We start from the raw sequence: 14,441 nt of genomic DNA, 5'->3' as shown, positions 1-14,441 counted from the left end.
TGGATGATGTTGCGTGGTTGACGGCTCCGTTGCGGACGTTTCAGCATCTCCAACTAAATCAGAATCGTCATTGATCTCTTGTGGATCTTTTGACTTCGTTTGAGGTGTAGCAACACGATTTTGAGACGATTCTCGAGACTTTTCGATTCGTTCCTCTTCTTTTTTCTTCGGGCAAACGAGTGGATGATGTCCTTTCTCACCTATGGCATCGCAGTGCACACATGCAATCTTCTTCATGTGTTCACACCACAAATCACCATTTTCTTTGCGTATGCTAAAAAAAGAAAATAAATTGGAGAAAAATAGCTGAAAACTCACTTATGCGACGCTATCTCTTCCTTGGACATATCATAATACGCACATCGATAACAATGAAATCCGGTGGTTGGCTCCTGCTGCTCAACAGCTTCAACAGCTGCCTCAACAACTGGAGCTGGAACTGGCTCAACCGGAGGCGGTGTCAGCTCTTTCTGTGGCTCCTCGACCGGCTGTTTCTGCTCCTCCTCGTTAGCCTCCAACTTCTGTCTCAAGTCCTTTTTCTTCCGATGGCGTGGAGTACTCGATCGACTGTTCTCGTTGGAATTCGGTTGGTCTTGAGCTCCACCATCCCCTGCTTCGACTTTCGAATCGACTAGTTGGAGCATCTGCTTGTTCGGTGATCCAGTTCTGGAGCTGACCGGTTGAAGATGCTCAATTCTGTTGGTAATCTCTTCTACTTGCTGATCTGGAGTTGTCTGGTAGTGAGATGTCTCGAAATTGTTGCCACGTGGACCTTGATTCTGGGAAGAATGCCAACTTTGATTGGAGTTCTGACGTGAATGCTGATAATTGGAGTTTCCTCCACGTCCGCCACCTCGGCCACCTCTTCCCGCCCCACCTCCTCGTGGAATCGGTGCATTGAAGTATCCGATTGGTTGTTGGAACACTCCTGCACCTCTTCCTTGACCTGGACCACCCATCGGGGGCATTGGGTACGGTGCCGCACCCATTAGTGGCTCCACATTTCCCTGACGCCTCTGTTGCTGCATGTGTTGAGCAAGTTGGTGCGGCGGCATGTGTGGTGGCACACCGGCTCCCGGACCCATTTGAACGAATTGTGGCGGATATTGTTGTTGATGTTGTTGTTGTGGCTGCTGTTGATTCATCGCATTCATCTGATTCATCATTGCGGCGTGTGGGGGCGGAGCTCCGTGTGGTACCATACCGTATTGATTCATTTGCTGAAACATCTGACGGGGTTGTTATCGGGGTCGAATTGGGATAGATCATGGTCTGAACCATGCTTGCAAACCGAAAACGGGCCGGCTCGTAGCTCGCTAAAAACGCAATTTTATGGGCTGAAAAAGACATAGAACTCGCTGAGATCTACATTTTGGTATATTTTTCAGCCCAAAACGAGTTTTAAGAGAATTACGGGCCGGCCAGGTTTGCAAGTATGGCCCTTTCAAAAAACTTCTTCTACTTACCTGCATTTGATGCATTTGCTGTTGTTGTTGCTGGTGAATCTGCGGATCCACTTGCTGTTGATGCGGTGGAGGTTGTTGGAAGTTTCCGAATCCAGGTTGCATCTGTCTATGATACGGATTCTGCACATATTCTCCATATCCTTGCGGTTGTGGTGGCCCTGCTTGTTGCGGCTGCTGTTGTGGTGGCGGCGCATCGAGCTGACTCTGAGTGTCCGGTTCCGTCTCATTCTGACTGTTTCGTTTGTTCTTCCGACCGCCATCTTTTCCAGAAGTATCGGAGCTCGATGTGACAGCTGGCTGTTGTCGTACAACGATTGGTTGTGGCATTGGAATAAACACCTGTGGATAGACATTGTACATCATTGGTGGTTGTTGTCCTTGTGGCGGTGGTGGACCCATCATTTGTACCATTTGAGGCGGTGGTCCTGGTGGTCCCTGATGACCTCCTTGCGGTCCACGATACTGTCCCTGTGCTCCATTGAAACCACCTTGTTGTCCAGCTGGTCCTTGATGAATGACTGGCCCCGCGTAGAACTGAGCTGACCCTTGACTTTGTGGTCCTTGTTGCGGTTGTTGTGGTGGATATCCTTGGCCACCTGAACCTGGCGGACGGAATTGATCGATATCGTAGCCACCTGGATTCATCATTTGTTGGTTTTGTTGTGGTGCCATTGGTGGCGGATGTCCTTGTTGCATTTGGGCTGGACCTGCTTGTGGATCTGGAATTATCGTGTTATTAAGAGAATTTTTCAGCCAACTCACTATATTGAGGCCGTCCATCGAACCCGTCATTTGGGCCGTGAATCACAAAACTGCCGTTTCCATTCGGATCGTCGTAACCACCCGGAGGTCCCTCCATTGGTTGGTACTGGAAAATAGTGAAAATTAATAGTGAACATACTTGCAAACTGGGCCGGCGCGTAATTGAAACGCAATTTTATAAACTGAAAAATATACCAAAATGTAGATCTCGACGAGTTCTATGTCTGTGACCTACTACGGGACGAATGGCTATTCGTTAATGTGCCGCGGGCCGGGATAGAATGGATTTTTTAGCCATTTTCGCGTTTAGCACTTTTTCTCGGCCCGCGGCGCATTAACAAATAGTCACCCGAACCATAGTAAGTCACGGACATAGAACTCGCCGAGATCTTCATTTTGGTATAATTTTCAGCCCATAACATTGCGTTTTAAGCGAGTTACGCGCCGGCCCGATTTTCAAGTATGAATCAGATAAAAATAAGCTTTTTTGCTGAAAACTGCGGAAAAAAGCGATTTTTGCACAAAAATCTAGTAGGCTCCATTTCTTACCCGATAACCGGGTGCACCTCCTCGTTGCTGTTGACCACCATCATAACCTCCTGGACCACCATACGGTTGCTGTTGATCGTATCCATCTTGTTGTGGATACATTCCACCGCCTCCTTGTTGTTGTTGTTGTTGCTGAGGAACATTATAATAAACCATTCCACCTGAAGGAGCTCCTTGTGGATAGAATTGAGTTTGTTGCGGGTTTTGATGATGAAAGTTATTCGGATGTTGTTGTTGTTGGTGATGTAGCCGATGATGTGGTGGTGGACCTCGGTTTTGGTTCTGAAAAATGCAGATGTTGATAAATTTTACACAATATTTTCACAAAAATCAAGACGAAACCGTTAAAACATAAAAAGATTAGATTTCCCGCTGAATTATCTTCATAATTACAGTGAAACATTGCACATATTATCTTTTTTCAAGATCATATGATCGGAGCTAATTATACGGTGCTGGCGGTTGCATCAACCGAGAAAAAACGAAGATTTTGCAATGTTTCAGTGGAAAACTGGACAAATTAATGCAATTTCGCACGAAATTGTTGTAATTGTCAAAAATAGCTTGATTTTAAACGACTTCTCTCCATTTTTTTGTTGAAAATCTAAAATTGTGAAATAAAATCGTTTTTTTTCAGTCTTCCTTCTAATTTTCTGCACTTACAAATCCAGGCGGACCACGAGGAGTCGAATTCGTCTGTGACTGTTGTTGTTGCGGCGTGACTGGCTGCTTCTGATCGTCGGTACCTAGACCCGAATCCGGAGTGGTGCGATTTGTATTACCGGGCGGTTCGGCGTATTCAAACGATATTCCAGAGGTGACGTTGGCCGATGAGTTTGTCGCCGAATGAGATGTCGTCGAATTGTTTTTGCTATTGTTGTTGTGAGCTTTTGTATTGTTATTATAATTGTTGACTGGCGCACGTTGTTGCTGTGGCTGCTGTTGCTGTGAATGTTGCTGGAACTGCTGTCCAGACATTACCAAGTGTAAGCTGACTGAAATTTTAAATTATTTGATTGTTTTAAACAAAAGGATTTCTCAAAAAATGAAGAAAATCGAGAAAATTTTTAAGTTTTACCATAAAGAGAAATGAGAAGAAACAATACAGTAAAAATCAATTTCCCATTGTAAATTATCAAAATTAAAAAAAATGAATCAAAACAAAAACAGCGATCTATGAAAACTGGTTTCTTGTTGTTGTTTATTGACAAAAATTTCGAGTGAAAAATTTTTCAGAAAATTGCCGCACTTTTCAATCGAATTTTCAGCAGAAACTGTTCCGAATCGTCAAAATTTTCAAATTTCCACGTATTTTTATTACAACTTCCATGAAAAATCAATAAAAATACTATAACTTTTTGCGGGAGAACGCTAATAAATTCATCGATAAAAATGGAAGAGAGCCGGTTAAAGGCGCATCGAGTTTCTTCGCCTACGGGTCTCGCCGCGAAGAGACGTTCTCGTTCGTTTTAACATTGTGTCGATTTACGGGGCAGTGAATTTTTATTTTTTAGTGAATCATGTGATTTTTTGACCCTAATTTCAGATTTTTATCGGCATTTTTTGTTCAAAAAAAATTTATTTTTGTTATATAAATAATAATTCGGTATTTTTGTATCAAGAAATACTAATTTTCAGGTAAAATGACAGAACCTATCAAAGAAATCGCGGCGGCTAGAAGTGTCGAGGCAGTCTACACCGGTGGAACTGTTAGATGGAGTGCAAACGGACAGAAGTTGTTTTCAACGTGCACAAATGTTGTTAGAGTCATTGATTTGGAGGATAATAGTGCGAGGTTTGTGAAAATCGATAAGTTTTTACCTAAAACGTTCAATTTTTCAGTTATACAATCGGCGATTCTGAAGATGAGCTTCGAATCACTTGTACCGCTGTCGACAAGAATCGTAATCGTCTTCTAGTCGCTTACAATAACCAGGTGATTCGTGAGTACACGATTCCTTTGGACCCGAGCACCACCAAACCAGAATTGGCTAGAACTTGGAAAACTATGCATACCGCACCGATTCTAGTGCTGGAATTCAATGAAGAAGGCAATCTTTTGGCTACTGGAAGTGCGGATCACGTTGTTAAAGTCTGGAATTTAGTTGAGCAACAGTGTACTCATACTTTGAAAGGTCCATCAGTCGTCTCTGCGGTTGTATTTGGAAAGAATGAGAAACTTGTGGTTGGATATTTAGAGGGACAACTTCACCTCTATAATATTATGAAAGGAGCTCCAAAAAAGCATGTGAACACGTGGAATTCTCATAATTCTCATATCACCGCACTACTTCAAGTACCAGATTCCCGTGTAGTCATCGCGCTATCCAGAGATCAAACTATGAGTATTCATGAGACAGAAACACAAGAAACACTTCGAGTCTTGCCGCTTTACGAGTCTATTGAGAGCGGAGCAATCGGACATAATGGAAATTTGTTCACTGTTGGAGAGGAAGGAGTCGTTAAGGAATGGATTATTGACACAGCGAAATTGATTAGAAAGAAGCGAATTTCCAGGTGATTAAAAAAAAGATTTTTCAGAATTTTTCACCGTTTTATTTTCTAAACTTTGTCTTTTAGCGCTCAAATCGATGACATCTCCTATGACGTTGTATCGAATCGATTCTTGGCTGTTTCCGCCGAACAAAATCTGATTATTTTGGATTTTGAAAATCTAAAAATCACTAGACAGATAGTTGGATTCCATGATGAGATCTACTCCTGCTGTCTCCTTGACAAAAACGAGGGATTCATGGCAGTCGGGTCGAACACGTCGGAAATCCGTCTCTACAACACGAAAACTCTCGATTGTCAATTGATTCGTGGCCACACTGAATCTGTCCTCTCCGTTGTCTCCCCGTCGTGGGACACCACTCTTCTCGCCTCTTGCTCCAAAGACAACTCGATTATCATCTGGAGACTTGTGACGACGTCTGAAGATTCTGCCACGTTGATTCCACTTCTGGCAGCTACTGGACATGCTAATACAGTCACCGCGTTGGCTATTTCGAATAGTGCAAAAGCGCCGTTTTTAGCCTCTGTCTCTTCGGACTGCACCATTAAATTGTGGGGATTAGGAGATTTGGGAAAGGTGAAAGATGTCAAAATTGATGTGGAGAGAGATCTTGTAGAGCAGCTGTAAGTTGTTTTAATGTGATGTATTCAATATAAATTCTCGATTTTCAGCCCTAAACTGACATGTAGCTCAACGATGGTTGCCCATGGAAAAGATGTAAATTGCATTGACATCTCCGAATCAGACGCTCTAATTGCCACCGGTGGAATGGATAAACTTGTGAAACTCTGGCAAATCGACACACACAAAATGCAGCTGGGAATCGGCGGAACACTGTCAGGACATCGTCGAGGAGTCGGAGACGTCAAATTCGCGAAGCACTCGCACAAGTTGGCTTCTTGCAGTGGAGATATGACAATCAGAATCTGGAATATTGCTGAAAAATCGTGTCTTCAAACGATATCCGGTCATTCGTGTGCAGTTTTCCGTGTGATTTTCGCAAGAAACGATACTCAATTAGTTTCTGCTGATAGCGCTGGAATTATCAAGATATGGACGATCAAAACAGCGGATTGTGAGAGCACTATTGAGGGACATACAGATAAGATTTGGTCGCTGTCAAAGAATCGAGATGAGTCGGAATTTGTGACGGCTGGAACTGATGGACGAATTGTTGTGTGGAAAGATGTGACAGAGGAGAAGCAGAAGATTGAAGACGAGAAGAGAAGAGAGGCGATTGAGCAGGATCAGACGTTGACTAACTTATTGAGTCAGAAGAGATATTCTGATGCATTGATTTTCGCATTGACACTGGCAAAGCCGTTTTGCGCTTTCAAGGTGAAAAAAATGGATATAAAGAGAAAAATTCACAAAATAAGATAGATTTTTGCGATCGGTCCAAAAAAAAGTAGCTAATTATTATCTCGACGCAGTTCTTACAATTCCGCTCTACCGAAATAGCCTTGAGAACTGTCTCTTTTTTCTGAATCTTTCAATTTCCCAATTAACGAGGGAAAACGATACAATTTTTATTTCGCGGGCAAACTAGGGGAAGCGAGTAGATCAAAACTTCAGATTTTAAAAAAACTTTGATTTCACCCCTCTAATTCCAGGTAATCAACGCTCTCATGTCCGAAGACTCCCCGGAAGAACTATCCTCATCGATCCGTCGTCTAGACATGCGCCAAATTGAAGTTCTGCTTCAATTCTGTGTAAAATGGAATACGAACAGTCGATCATCGCCAGTTGCTCAACGTGTATTCTATGAAATTATTCATATAATTGAACCGGATCGTTTGGTTTCAATGCCCGGCGCATATGGATACATTGAATCACTTCTACCGTATACTCAGAGACATATGGATCGCCTCGATAGAGCCAAACAGGATGTTTCGTTGTTTGATTTCGTTTGGAGACAAATGAGATCAGCTGTTTAGATTTATTTTTCAAAAAAACAGTTTTTGCACTTTTAAAACTTTTTTCCGAGATCTCCATCGTTTTTAAATCTGTTGTTCTTGTTATTTTGTTATTGTTCTCTTCGTTTTCTAGTTGAATTTTTTGTTCTGTTAATATCCCATTCATAAAATATAATTTTTTAAGTTTTTCACCTATTTATCAATCGTCATTTCGCGATTTTATATCTATTCCTTTGTTTTTTTTTTAAAATATCATTCAAAACTAGACTTTTACGATTCAGACAGAGGAAACATGGCCACCAGCAGCTCCGCATTCGATGATGAATTCCCAATGGAGGAAGGTAAGAGGGAATTTCTGAAATGGAGTTTTTCATATAGAAAAATGTTATTTTCTGCTTGAAAATCTCAATTTTTCAGGAATGCCGGAACTTCTCGACGATGAAGACGTGCCGAGCACACTTCCATCTCTCGTCGAACAGAACGTTGACACCGCTCCAAAAGGAGCCGATGAATTCAAATTGGTACGGGAATACGGAACGAAACTCCCTCGAAATCATAAATTTTCATCAAACTTCATTCAGAAAACCCTGATTGACTCATTCCCCTTCAAAATCTATCGAGAATTGAAAAGAATCGATCGTAAAAATTTCGTAGTCGATATAAAACCTTTTTTTCAATCATTTCCTCTCTGATTCCAAACTTTCGCGGCGGTATTTTAACACACAAGAGAGAGAGAGAGACATGACAAAGGGAACAGTTTTTTTGTTCGATTTTTAAATACCTCTTGGCTGCAATTTTATTGTCGACGGGCGGTCGCCTTAACGTCTGATGTTATATTGAATTGGAGAAGAAATGACGGAGAAAAATAGTTGGAAGAGGGAATGAGTCAGAAAATTGACGAATCTTAGAGGAATCTGTAAAAATCTACTTTAAAAATATATATTCATGGTTGTCTGTGCATCCAGATGTCACATTTTGACGATTTTTTGGGGGTTTTTCGGTAAAAAATACAAAAATTTGGCCGAAAAACGTTAAAAGTTGCTATTTTTAAGGTCTGAGGAGTGTCTATAAGTCCGGATGTCCGCTATGTTAATTTTACAGGATTTTCGACGGATTTAAGCCGAAAATGGGGATTTTAGAGCTTGAAAAGTGTCATTGGAGCAAAAACTCTGTTTTTTTCCGTGTTTTTTTGTGAAAAAAAGTAATTTTCCACTAAATAACCTCAAAAATCTCATTTTTGTATGATATTTTCGCGATTTTTATCGAAACGATGAAAATTTCCTAATTTTCTAGGTAAAACGCAAGAGAAAGGCTGGAAATGCGGTCGACGTTGTCATGGAAGACGTTTCTCAACCAGATGACTCCTCGACTCCAGCAGAAACGACAGAAGGCGAACCAAAATCGGCGAAACGTTCGAAAGGAGCGAAGGGAGAGTTCCGTGTCGTCGCAGTACCGAAACATCGCTATACACCTCTCAAGGATAACTGGGTCAACATTTTCACACCGATCGTCAAAAATTTGGGACTACAAATTCGTTTTAATCTGAAGAAGAGACAAGTCGAGTTGAGGAATCCAGCTGATCGAGAGGAGACGACAGACTTGCAGAAGGCTACCGACTTCGTTCGTGCCTTCATTCTTGGATTTGAAGTCAATGACGCCATCGCTCTCATTCGACTCGATCATTTGTTCCTGGAGACTTTCGAGGTAACATTTGTCAATTTTAGGTTTTTTTTGCAGATTTGTGAAGAGCACAACTTCTCCTCTTTGCTCCCCCTTCCTTTCTTCTTACGTAACCATTTCAGCACTTTTTAGCACTTCATTCTTTTATGATCAGATTGACACTTCTTTGACACTTATTCTCATCACCCCATAACCGAAATGATACGAGAAGTGGTATTGATAGAAGTTTCGTCAAATTTCCTACTTTTTGTTAGTCATAAATGTCCAAACCGACAGATTGACATGCGTGGTGACAGAGAGCGGACACATTTTGGAAAATTCATTGGAAACTATAAAAAAAGAGTTGAGGCAATCGAATGACACGAAGATTCAGAAGAATCTCACTGCGCCATGCTCAGCAAGGCCTAAAAATTGATCACTTGCGAAAATGCGTCAAATGTGCGCCAGAAATTTAAAAAATATAATTTTTGTCAAAAAATGTCATTTTTCGCCGGAAATGTGCAAAATTTTTCAGTTTTTCGTCGATTTTCAAGCTTTTTTAAAAGCATACTTGTTAAATGACGGGCCGGCCCGCCGGCCCGGCCCGGCCCGTAAAAAGCCCGGCCCTGGAAATCTTCGGCCCGTCAGGCCCGTCTTGTCAGGGATATGAAATTTTTGAGAAAAATTTTCAATTTTTCAGGCGGAAAAATTGACAAAAAGACACTCATATTATTCTATGAGAAAAGTCTGAGTTCATCTCAGTACACCTTAATCAAATTTGAAAAAAAAATTTGAAAAAAAATTGAAAAAAAAAATTGCCTCCAAAAAGACGGGCCTGACGGGCCGGCCCGGCCCGGCCCTTGACAAGTATGTTTAAAAGTAATTTTTCACCATTTTCGACCACTTGGAAAACGCGTCAAAAAGGGTGCGCCAGAAATTTTCAAAAATCGAATTTTCGGCCAGAAAAAGATAAATTAGACATGTTTTAAGCAACAAATAAGAAAAAATTGTAGATTTTGGGTCACAAACAATCAAAAACGGTCATTTTCGACTATTTTTGAAAAACGCGTCAAGTGCGCGCCAGATAACTGGCTGGGGTGTTTTTGGTGAGAATTTTACGATTTTCGATCATTTTCGACCGAATTTTCAAGCTTTTTTGGTCGCTTTCACCATTTTCTTTCAATTTTGACGTGAACGTGGTAAAGGTGCGCCAGAAAAAGTAGAGTTTCATATGATAGTGTGATAGATGTTTGTAGAGATGCCAATGTCCACTCTTTCCGCACTTGAAACACCATTCTTTACAATTTAAAAGTTCTGAATCTCCCGATAATCTAACCCTATTGTAAGAGCTTGAGATTCTAGGTCAATTTCGATAGCTCCCACTCGTTTTGCCAGGTGTTCTATGTCATTCTTCCTCTGCCGGATTCATGGAAGGCGCCGCCAATCCTACCTTCTGTCTTGCCACTAAAATGTCTCATCTTCCTTACTACCCAGCGAAAAGCCCATTAACCTTGAAAGAGTGGAGGAAAAGCGAGCCCCCCCATTATTATTATCATGCTTTTTCTTTCGATTCACCTTCTGTTTTCAACCTTTACGACGCCAGGTCGGGCTAATAACTGAATCTTCTCCGCCTCTTTCTCTTCGTCTCCGTATCTCTAGTACGTCGCGACTCCGCCCAGTTCGGTCGCCACCCGCGACTGAAGTGGAGGTGTACTGTAGTTCTAAACTGAAAGACGCAACATTTGATGTGTACGTCGTTCGGAATTGAGAGGAGAAAGCGACCAAAAGTTGGTTTAGTGATTAAATTGGGCGACGAGAGAGTGTAGGAACACAATAGAGACGCAGCGACCCCCTTTCAGACTGATAAGGAGAAATTACAGTTTTTTTGGGGAACAATATTTACATATTTGGCCTAAAACCTGTCAAAATTATAGATCGCCGATGTGAAACACTCGCTGAAAGGTGATCATGTGAGCCGCGCGATTGGACGTATTGCTGGAAAGGATGGACGTACCAAGTTGGTCATTGAGAATACTACGAAGACTAGAATTGGTAAGGGAGATACATGAAAGAGCAGACAGACAAATATATATGTAAAAATATAATTATATGGATATGTTTACATCTAGGGTTCTTGCAACATAATTTCCGAATTTTCAGTCGTCGCCAACACGAAAATTCACATTCTCGGCGCCTATCAGAATCTGAAGCTCGCCAGAAACGCCGTTTGCAGTCTTATTCTTGGTAAGTTGGACTACAAGGATCTGGTGGCCTAGAAACCCAAACTCGGCCACCAAACCTATATCATTTGATTCAGCGTGAAAAGAGCTTTCAGAAAAGTTTAATCAAGACTAGGCTTGCTTTCAATTGGGTCTCACCGCGAAAACTACAGTAGTCCAATTTAAAGGCGCAAACCATATTTTCGTAGTAAGATCCAATTGAAAGCAAACCTGGTCATGCTTATACTTTTCTGAAAGCTCTGGTCACGCTGAATCTGATGACACAGGTTTTGAAGGGATTCCAGGTCCTACCTCACCAATTCTATTCTTAAAACACAATTGATGATCCCCAAAAATCCTTACTGAACCCTGGTTTTTGAACTCTAAAAGCCAAAACTCGAAAAGCCCCGCCGTAGACTATTAATTTCCGATTTGAACATATTGTTCGGCTTGTAATTCTCCTGCACTTTCACTATCCCCCCTTGTCTCATTTCCTTTATGTGCCAACCATCTCTTTTGTGCTATCCTAGTAGCATAGTGTGTCTGTAAATTACATGTTGTCACAGAAATGTTTTTTGTGGACACCCAGCTTTTTCCCTATTGAATTCCAATTCGACACCATTATTCATCTATCAAATGTGTCCACTCAATTAGAGGGGTTTCCTGGCAATTTGAGCGGAACTGGGAACATCAATTGACACGCTATTAAAATGGAAAATCATGGTTTTGACGCTGAAAATGAGGTTTTTGAGCTGGAAAAAACGTAATTTTTCGCACAAAAATCCCAAATTTCTTCTCGAAACTTTCGATTTCCGGTCCAAAACCCCCCGCTAGACTCACAGTCTGAAAACAAAGTTTCACTTTGATTCGACCCGAACGACTTCTCTCCGTCAGCAAGTACTTCTTCTCCATCGTCGTCCTTCTCCTCCCCGTCGTTTCCTTTACCACCGTGTCACATTTGATGGGGGCCCCACCACCACGACGAAATGTGTGTTTGTACACACATTGCAGAAACATGCGGAGATCCAAAAAAAATGACGGGTGTGGAATGGCATTCGGGATGGGTTTTCTCCCTCTCTCTTTCTACTATGAATCCATCGTTGCAATTCTACTCGGGGAAGAAGAAGAAGACGGGGAGAAAGTGGGAAATAGTGGTTTTTTAGGGAAGGTATTCTGATGAAAAGAATTCTGAAAATCTCTAGCAGTTTCCCATATAAATCCTCATTTTTCAGGCTCAAACCCATCGAAAGTGTACGGAAATCTACGCAACATGGCGTCTCGTGGAGCCGAACGTCTCTAAATCTTGTTTCTCCTCATTGTTTCTATTTTTCTCCGTATTTTTATTGTTTTGTTACGTTATTCGCCCCCAACATTTTGTGTCCCACAAATCTAATCCAAAATCTGAATTTGTTGAGTTGATTTTTTAGTCTTATCAACACCTATCAATCTCACAGGAGCTCCAAACTAGGTAAATATCAATATTATTCATTTCACAATGCAAATAATATTTGCTTTAATTTTCGCTACCAGCGAAGAGGTCCACATGATTCGAATGGCTATAGATGGGACCTCGAGCATCAAAGCTAAACGGCCAGTTCGCTGGACATCTGGATACTTGGAATGAGCAGTCAACGCTTCTGCACCGTCCGTCCGTACTATAACAAATTAGTTCTAAGACCTTTACTCAGTCCCCCCACTCCACCTCGTCTAGACTCACTTTCTCTACCACCCCAACTATCTATATATTACATCACTCCCCCCCCCCCCCCCCTCCATCGTCCTCCTCCTACCTGTCACGGAGCACCAGCCGGCACCATCTTTGCCCTTCTGCTCCTCACTGTCTTTCAGTCACCCGGCGTTCCGCTTATCAATGGGTTTGAAACTGTATAGCTGAGGAAAAATGCATTTTTTGACAGAAAATGTTGCGATATTTGGGAGTTTCTACACCTCTTTTCGCAACATTTTCGAAATTTGAATGGTTTTTCGGGATCACTGATAAGATCGGGCGCGGAAAAGTGCACGCAAACTTGTAATAATGTGTCTAGGATGGCGCCAAGAATTCATTTCAAGACTTTGGAAAGTTTGAAATGTTTCGGGTCAACTGACTCGCACCATCGCGAGGCGGAAGATCGCGGAAACGCGCTCCGTCGCACAACGGTTGGAACGGTGCCAAAAACGACTTTCCAAGGATTTTTACGTTTATTTGACGTAAATTTCAATATGAACCGCGACGCGCACGCAACGCGACTCGAAAAAAAAAACAGTTTCTTACTCCTCGCACTCATGAAGTTCTTATCAGACCTGCAACGCTCAAAAGTACGGTATTCGATGCACCTTTTCGTTATCATAATAAAAAAAATATTTAGATTTTTTGAAGACCCGCGAATTTCACGACACGCTCATTCGTTACAAGTTCCAGAAATTCCGCGGGATGGTCTCGTGGTTGAAAAAGGTCAAATACCGTATTTTTGAGCTTTGCAGGTCTAAACTGTAATAAAACTAAAAATTTCTCTAAACGCCACAATTCCCGGTAAGTTTTTTCGAGAGAACGTGTAGTCCTCTCGGACAAGATTTTTCGCAATTCCCCGTTTTCTTAATATATTTCCAAGATTTATATCGAAAAAAAAACAGAACAAAACTTTAAAATGTTGTTAGAAAAAGCGGGGAAACGAGGAATTGAGCATAAAATCTTGTCCGAGAGGACTACACGTTCTCTCGAAAAATGTTTCCACCAAAGCTCATTTTTGAGTCAGGAGAACGCGAGTTGTAGCGTTTTTTAGCAAATGCGTCAATAATAAAAGTTTCTTAGAATTTTCTGAAATATCGGAACTTGCAAAGTCTCCACCCCCCGTAAGGTGTTACAGTACCCTTTGCTCTCTGAACATAGTTCCAAGAAAACACAGAAAAAGTGTTAGTGGCGTAGAGGCATCCATCCACCACTCATTTTATGACCTCTTTCCTTTCCTCCCTCTCCAACCCATTTTCCTTCTCTCTGAAGAGGTTAAAGCCTTCGGAGGGTCGTTATTCTCTTCCCTCCTCACTCTGGTTCGATGTCGGATGACACACAACGAATGGCAATTTGAAAAAAAAAGAACTCTCTTTCTATGACTATTTCCACTGAACACCCGTTTTGAAGAATATTGAAACATCGTACTTTGGGGAATCCAGACATGTCAATTTTATTGAGAATCAAAACCGAAAAACACATAATAATAATTATTAGACTCGATGCATCGGGAAAGGAAATTTTAATATACAAGTCAGACATTTTTTTCTTAGAGAAAAAAAAAACAAAATTATTAGGATGAGAAGGGGATACCACCGGGTTGGTGTCAAGAATGGTTATGACCGGTTG

General features: G+C 41.6%; 2 protein-coding genes across 2 annotated transcripts; both read left to right on the top strand.

Annotated features, from left to right (window-relative positions):
• Positions 1–4,420: 4,420 nt before the first annotated feature.
• Positions 4,421–7,229, top strand: GCK72_003639 (uncharacterized protein; the record flags this gene model as incomplete). Its single annotated transcript, XM_053724164.1, has 5 exons — positions 4,421–4,572; positions 4,620–5,294; positions 5,358–5,915; positions 5,964–6,630; positions 6,906–7,229. 5 exons carry the CDS (start codon positions 4,421–4,423, stop codon positions 7,227–7,229), a joined length of 2,376 nt encoding a protein of 791 aa, XP_053588358.1.
• A 271-nt stretch (positions 7,230–7,500) lies between these two features.
• On the top strand, positions 7,501–11,143 carry GCK72_003638 (uncharacterized protein; the record flags this gene model as incomplete). Its single annotated transcript, XM_003094424.2, has 5 exons — positions 7,501–7,549; positions 7,626–7,729; positions 8,502–8,912; positions 10,802–10,919; positions 11,028–11,143. 5 exons carry the CDS (start codon positions 7,501–7,503, stop codon positions 11,141–11,143), a joined length of 798 nt encoding a protein of 265 aa, XP_003094472.2.
• Between the last annotated feature and the right edge of the window lie 3,298 nt (positions 11,144–14,441).

This window comes from Caenorhabditis remanei, chromosome II (assembly GCF_010183535.1).
Source record: "Caenorhabditis remanei strain PX506 chromosome II, whole genome shotgun sequence".
NCBI lineage: Eukaryota > Metazoa > Nematoda > Chromadorea > Rhabditida > Rhabditidae > Caenorhabditis > Caenorhabditis remanei.
Note: the sequence above shows the minus strand (reverse complement) of the source record. Positions and strands in the feature narration are given on the sequence as shown.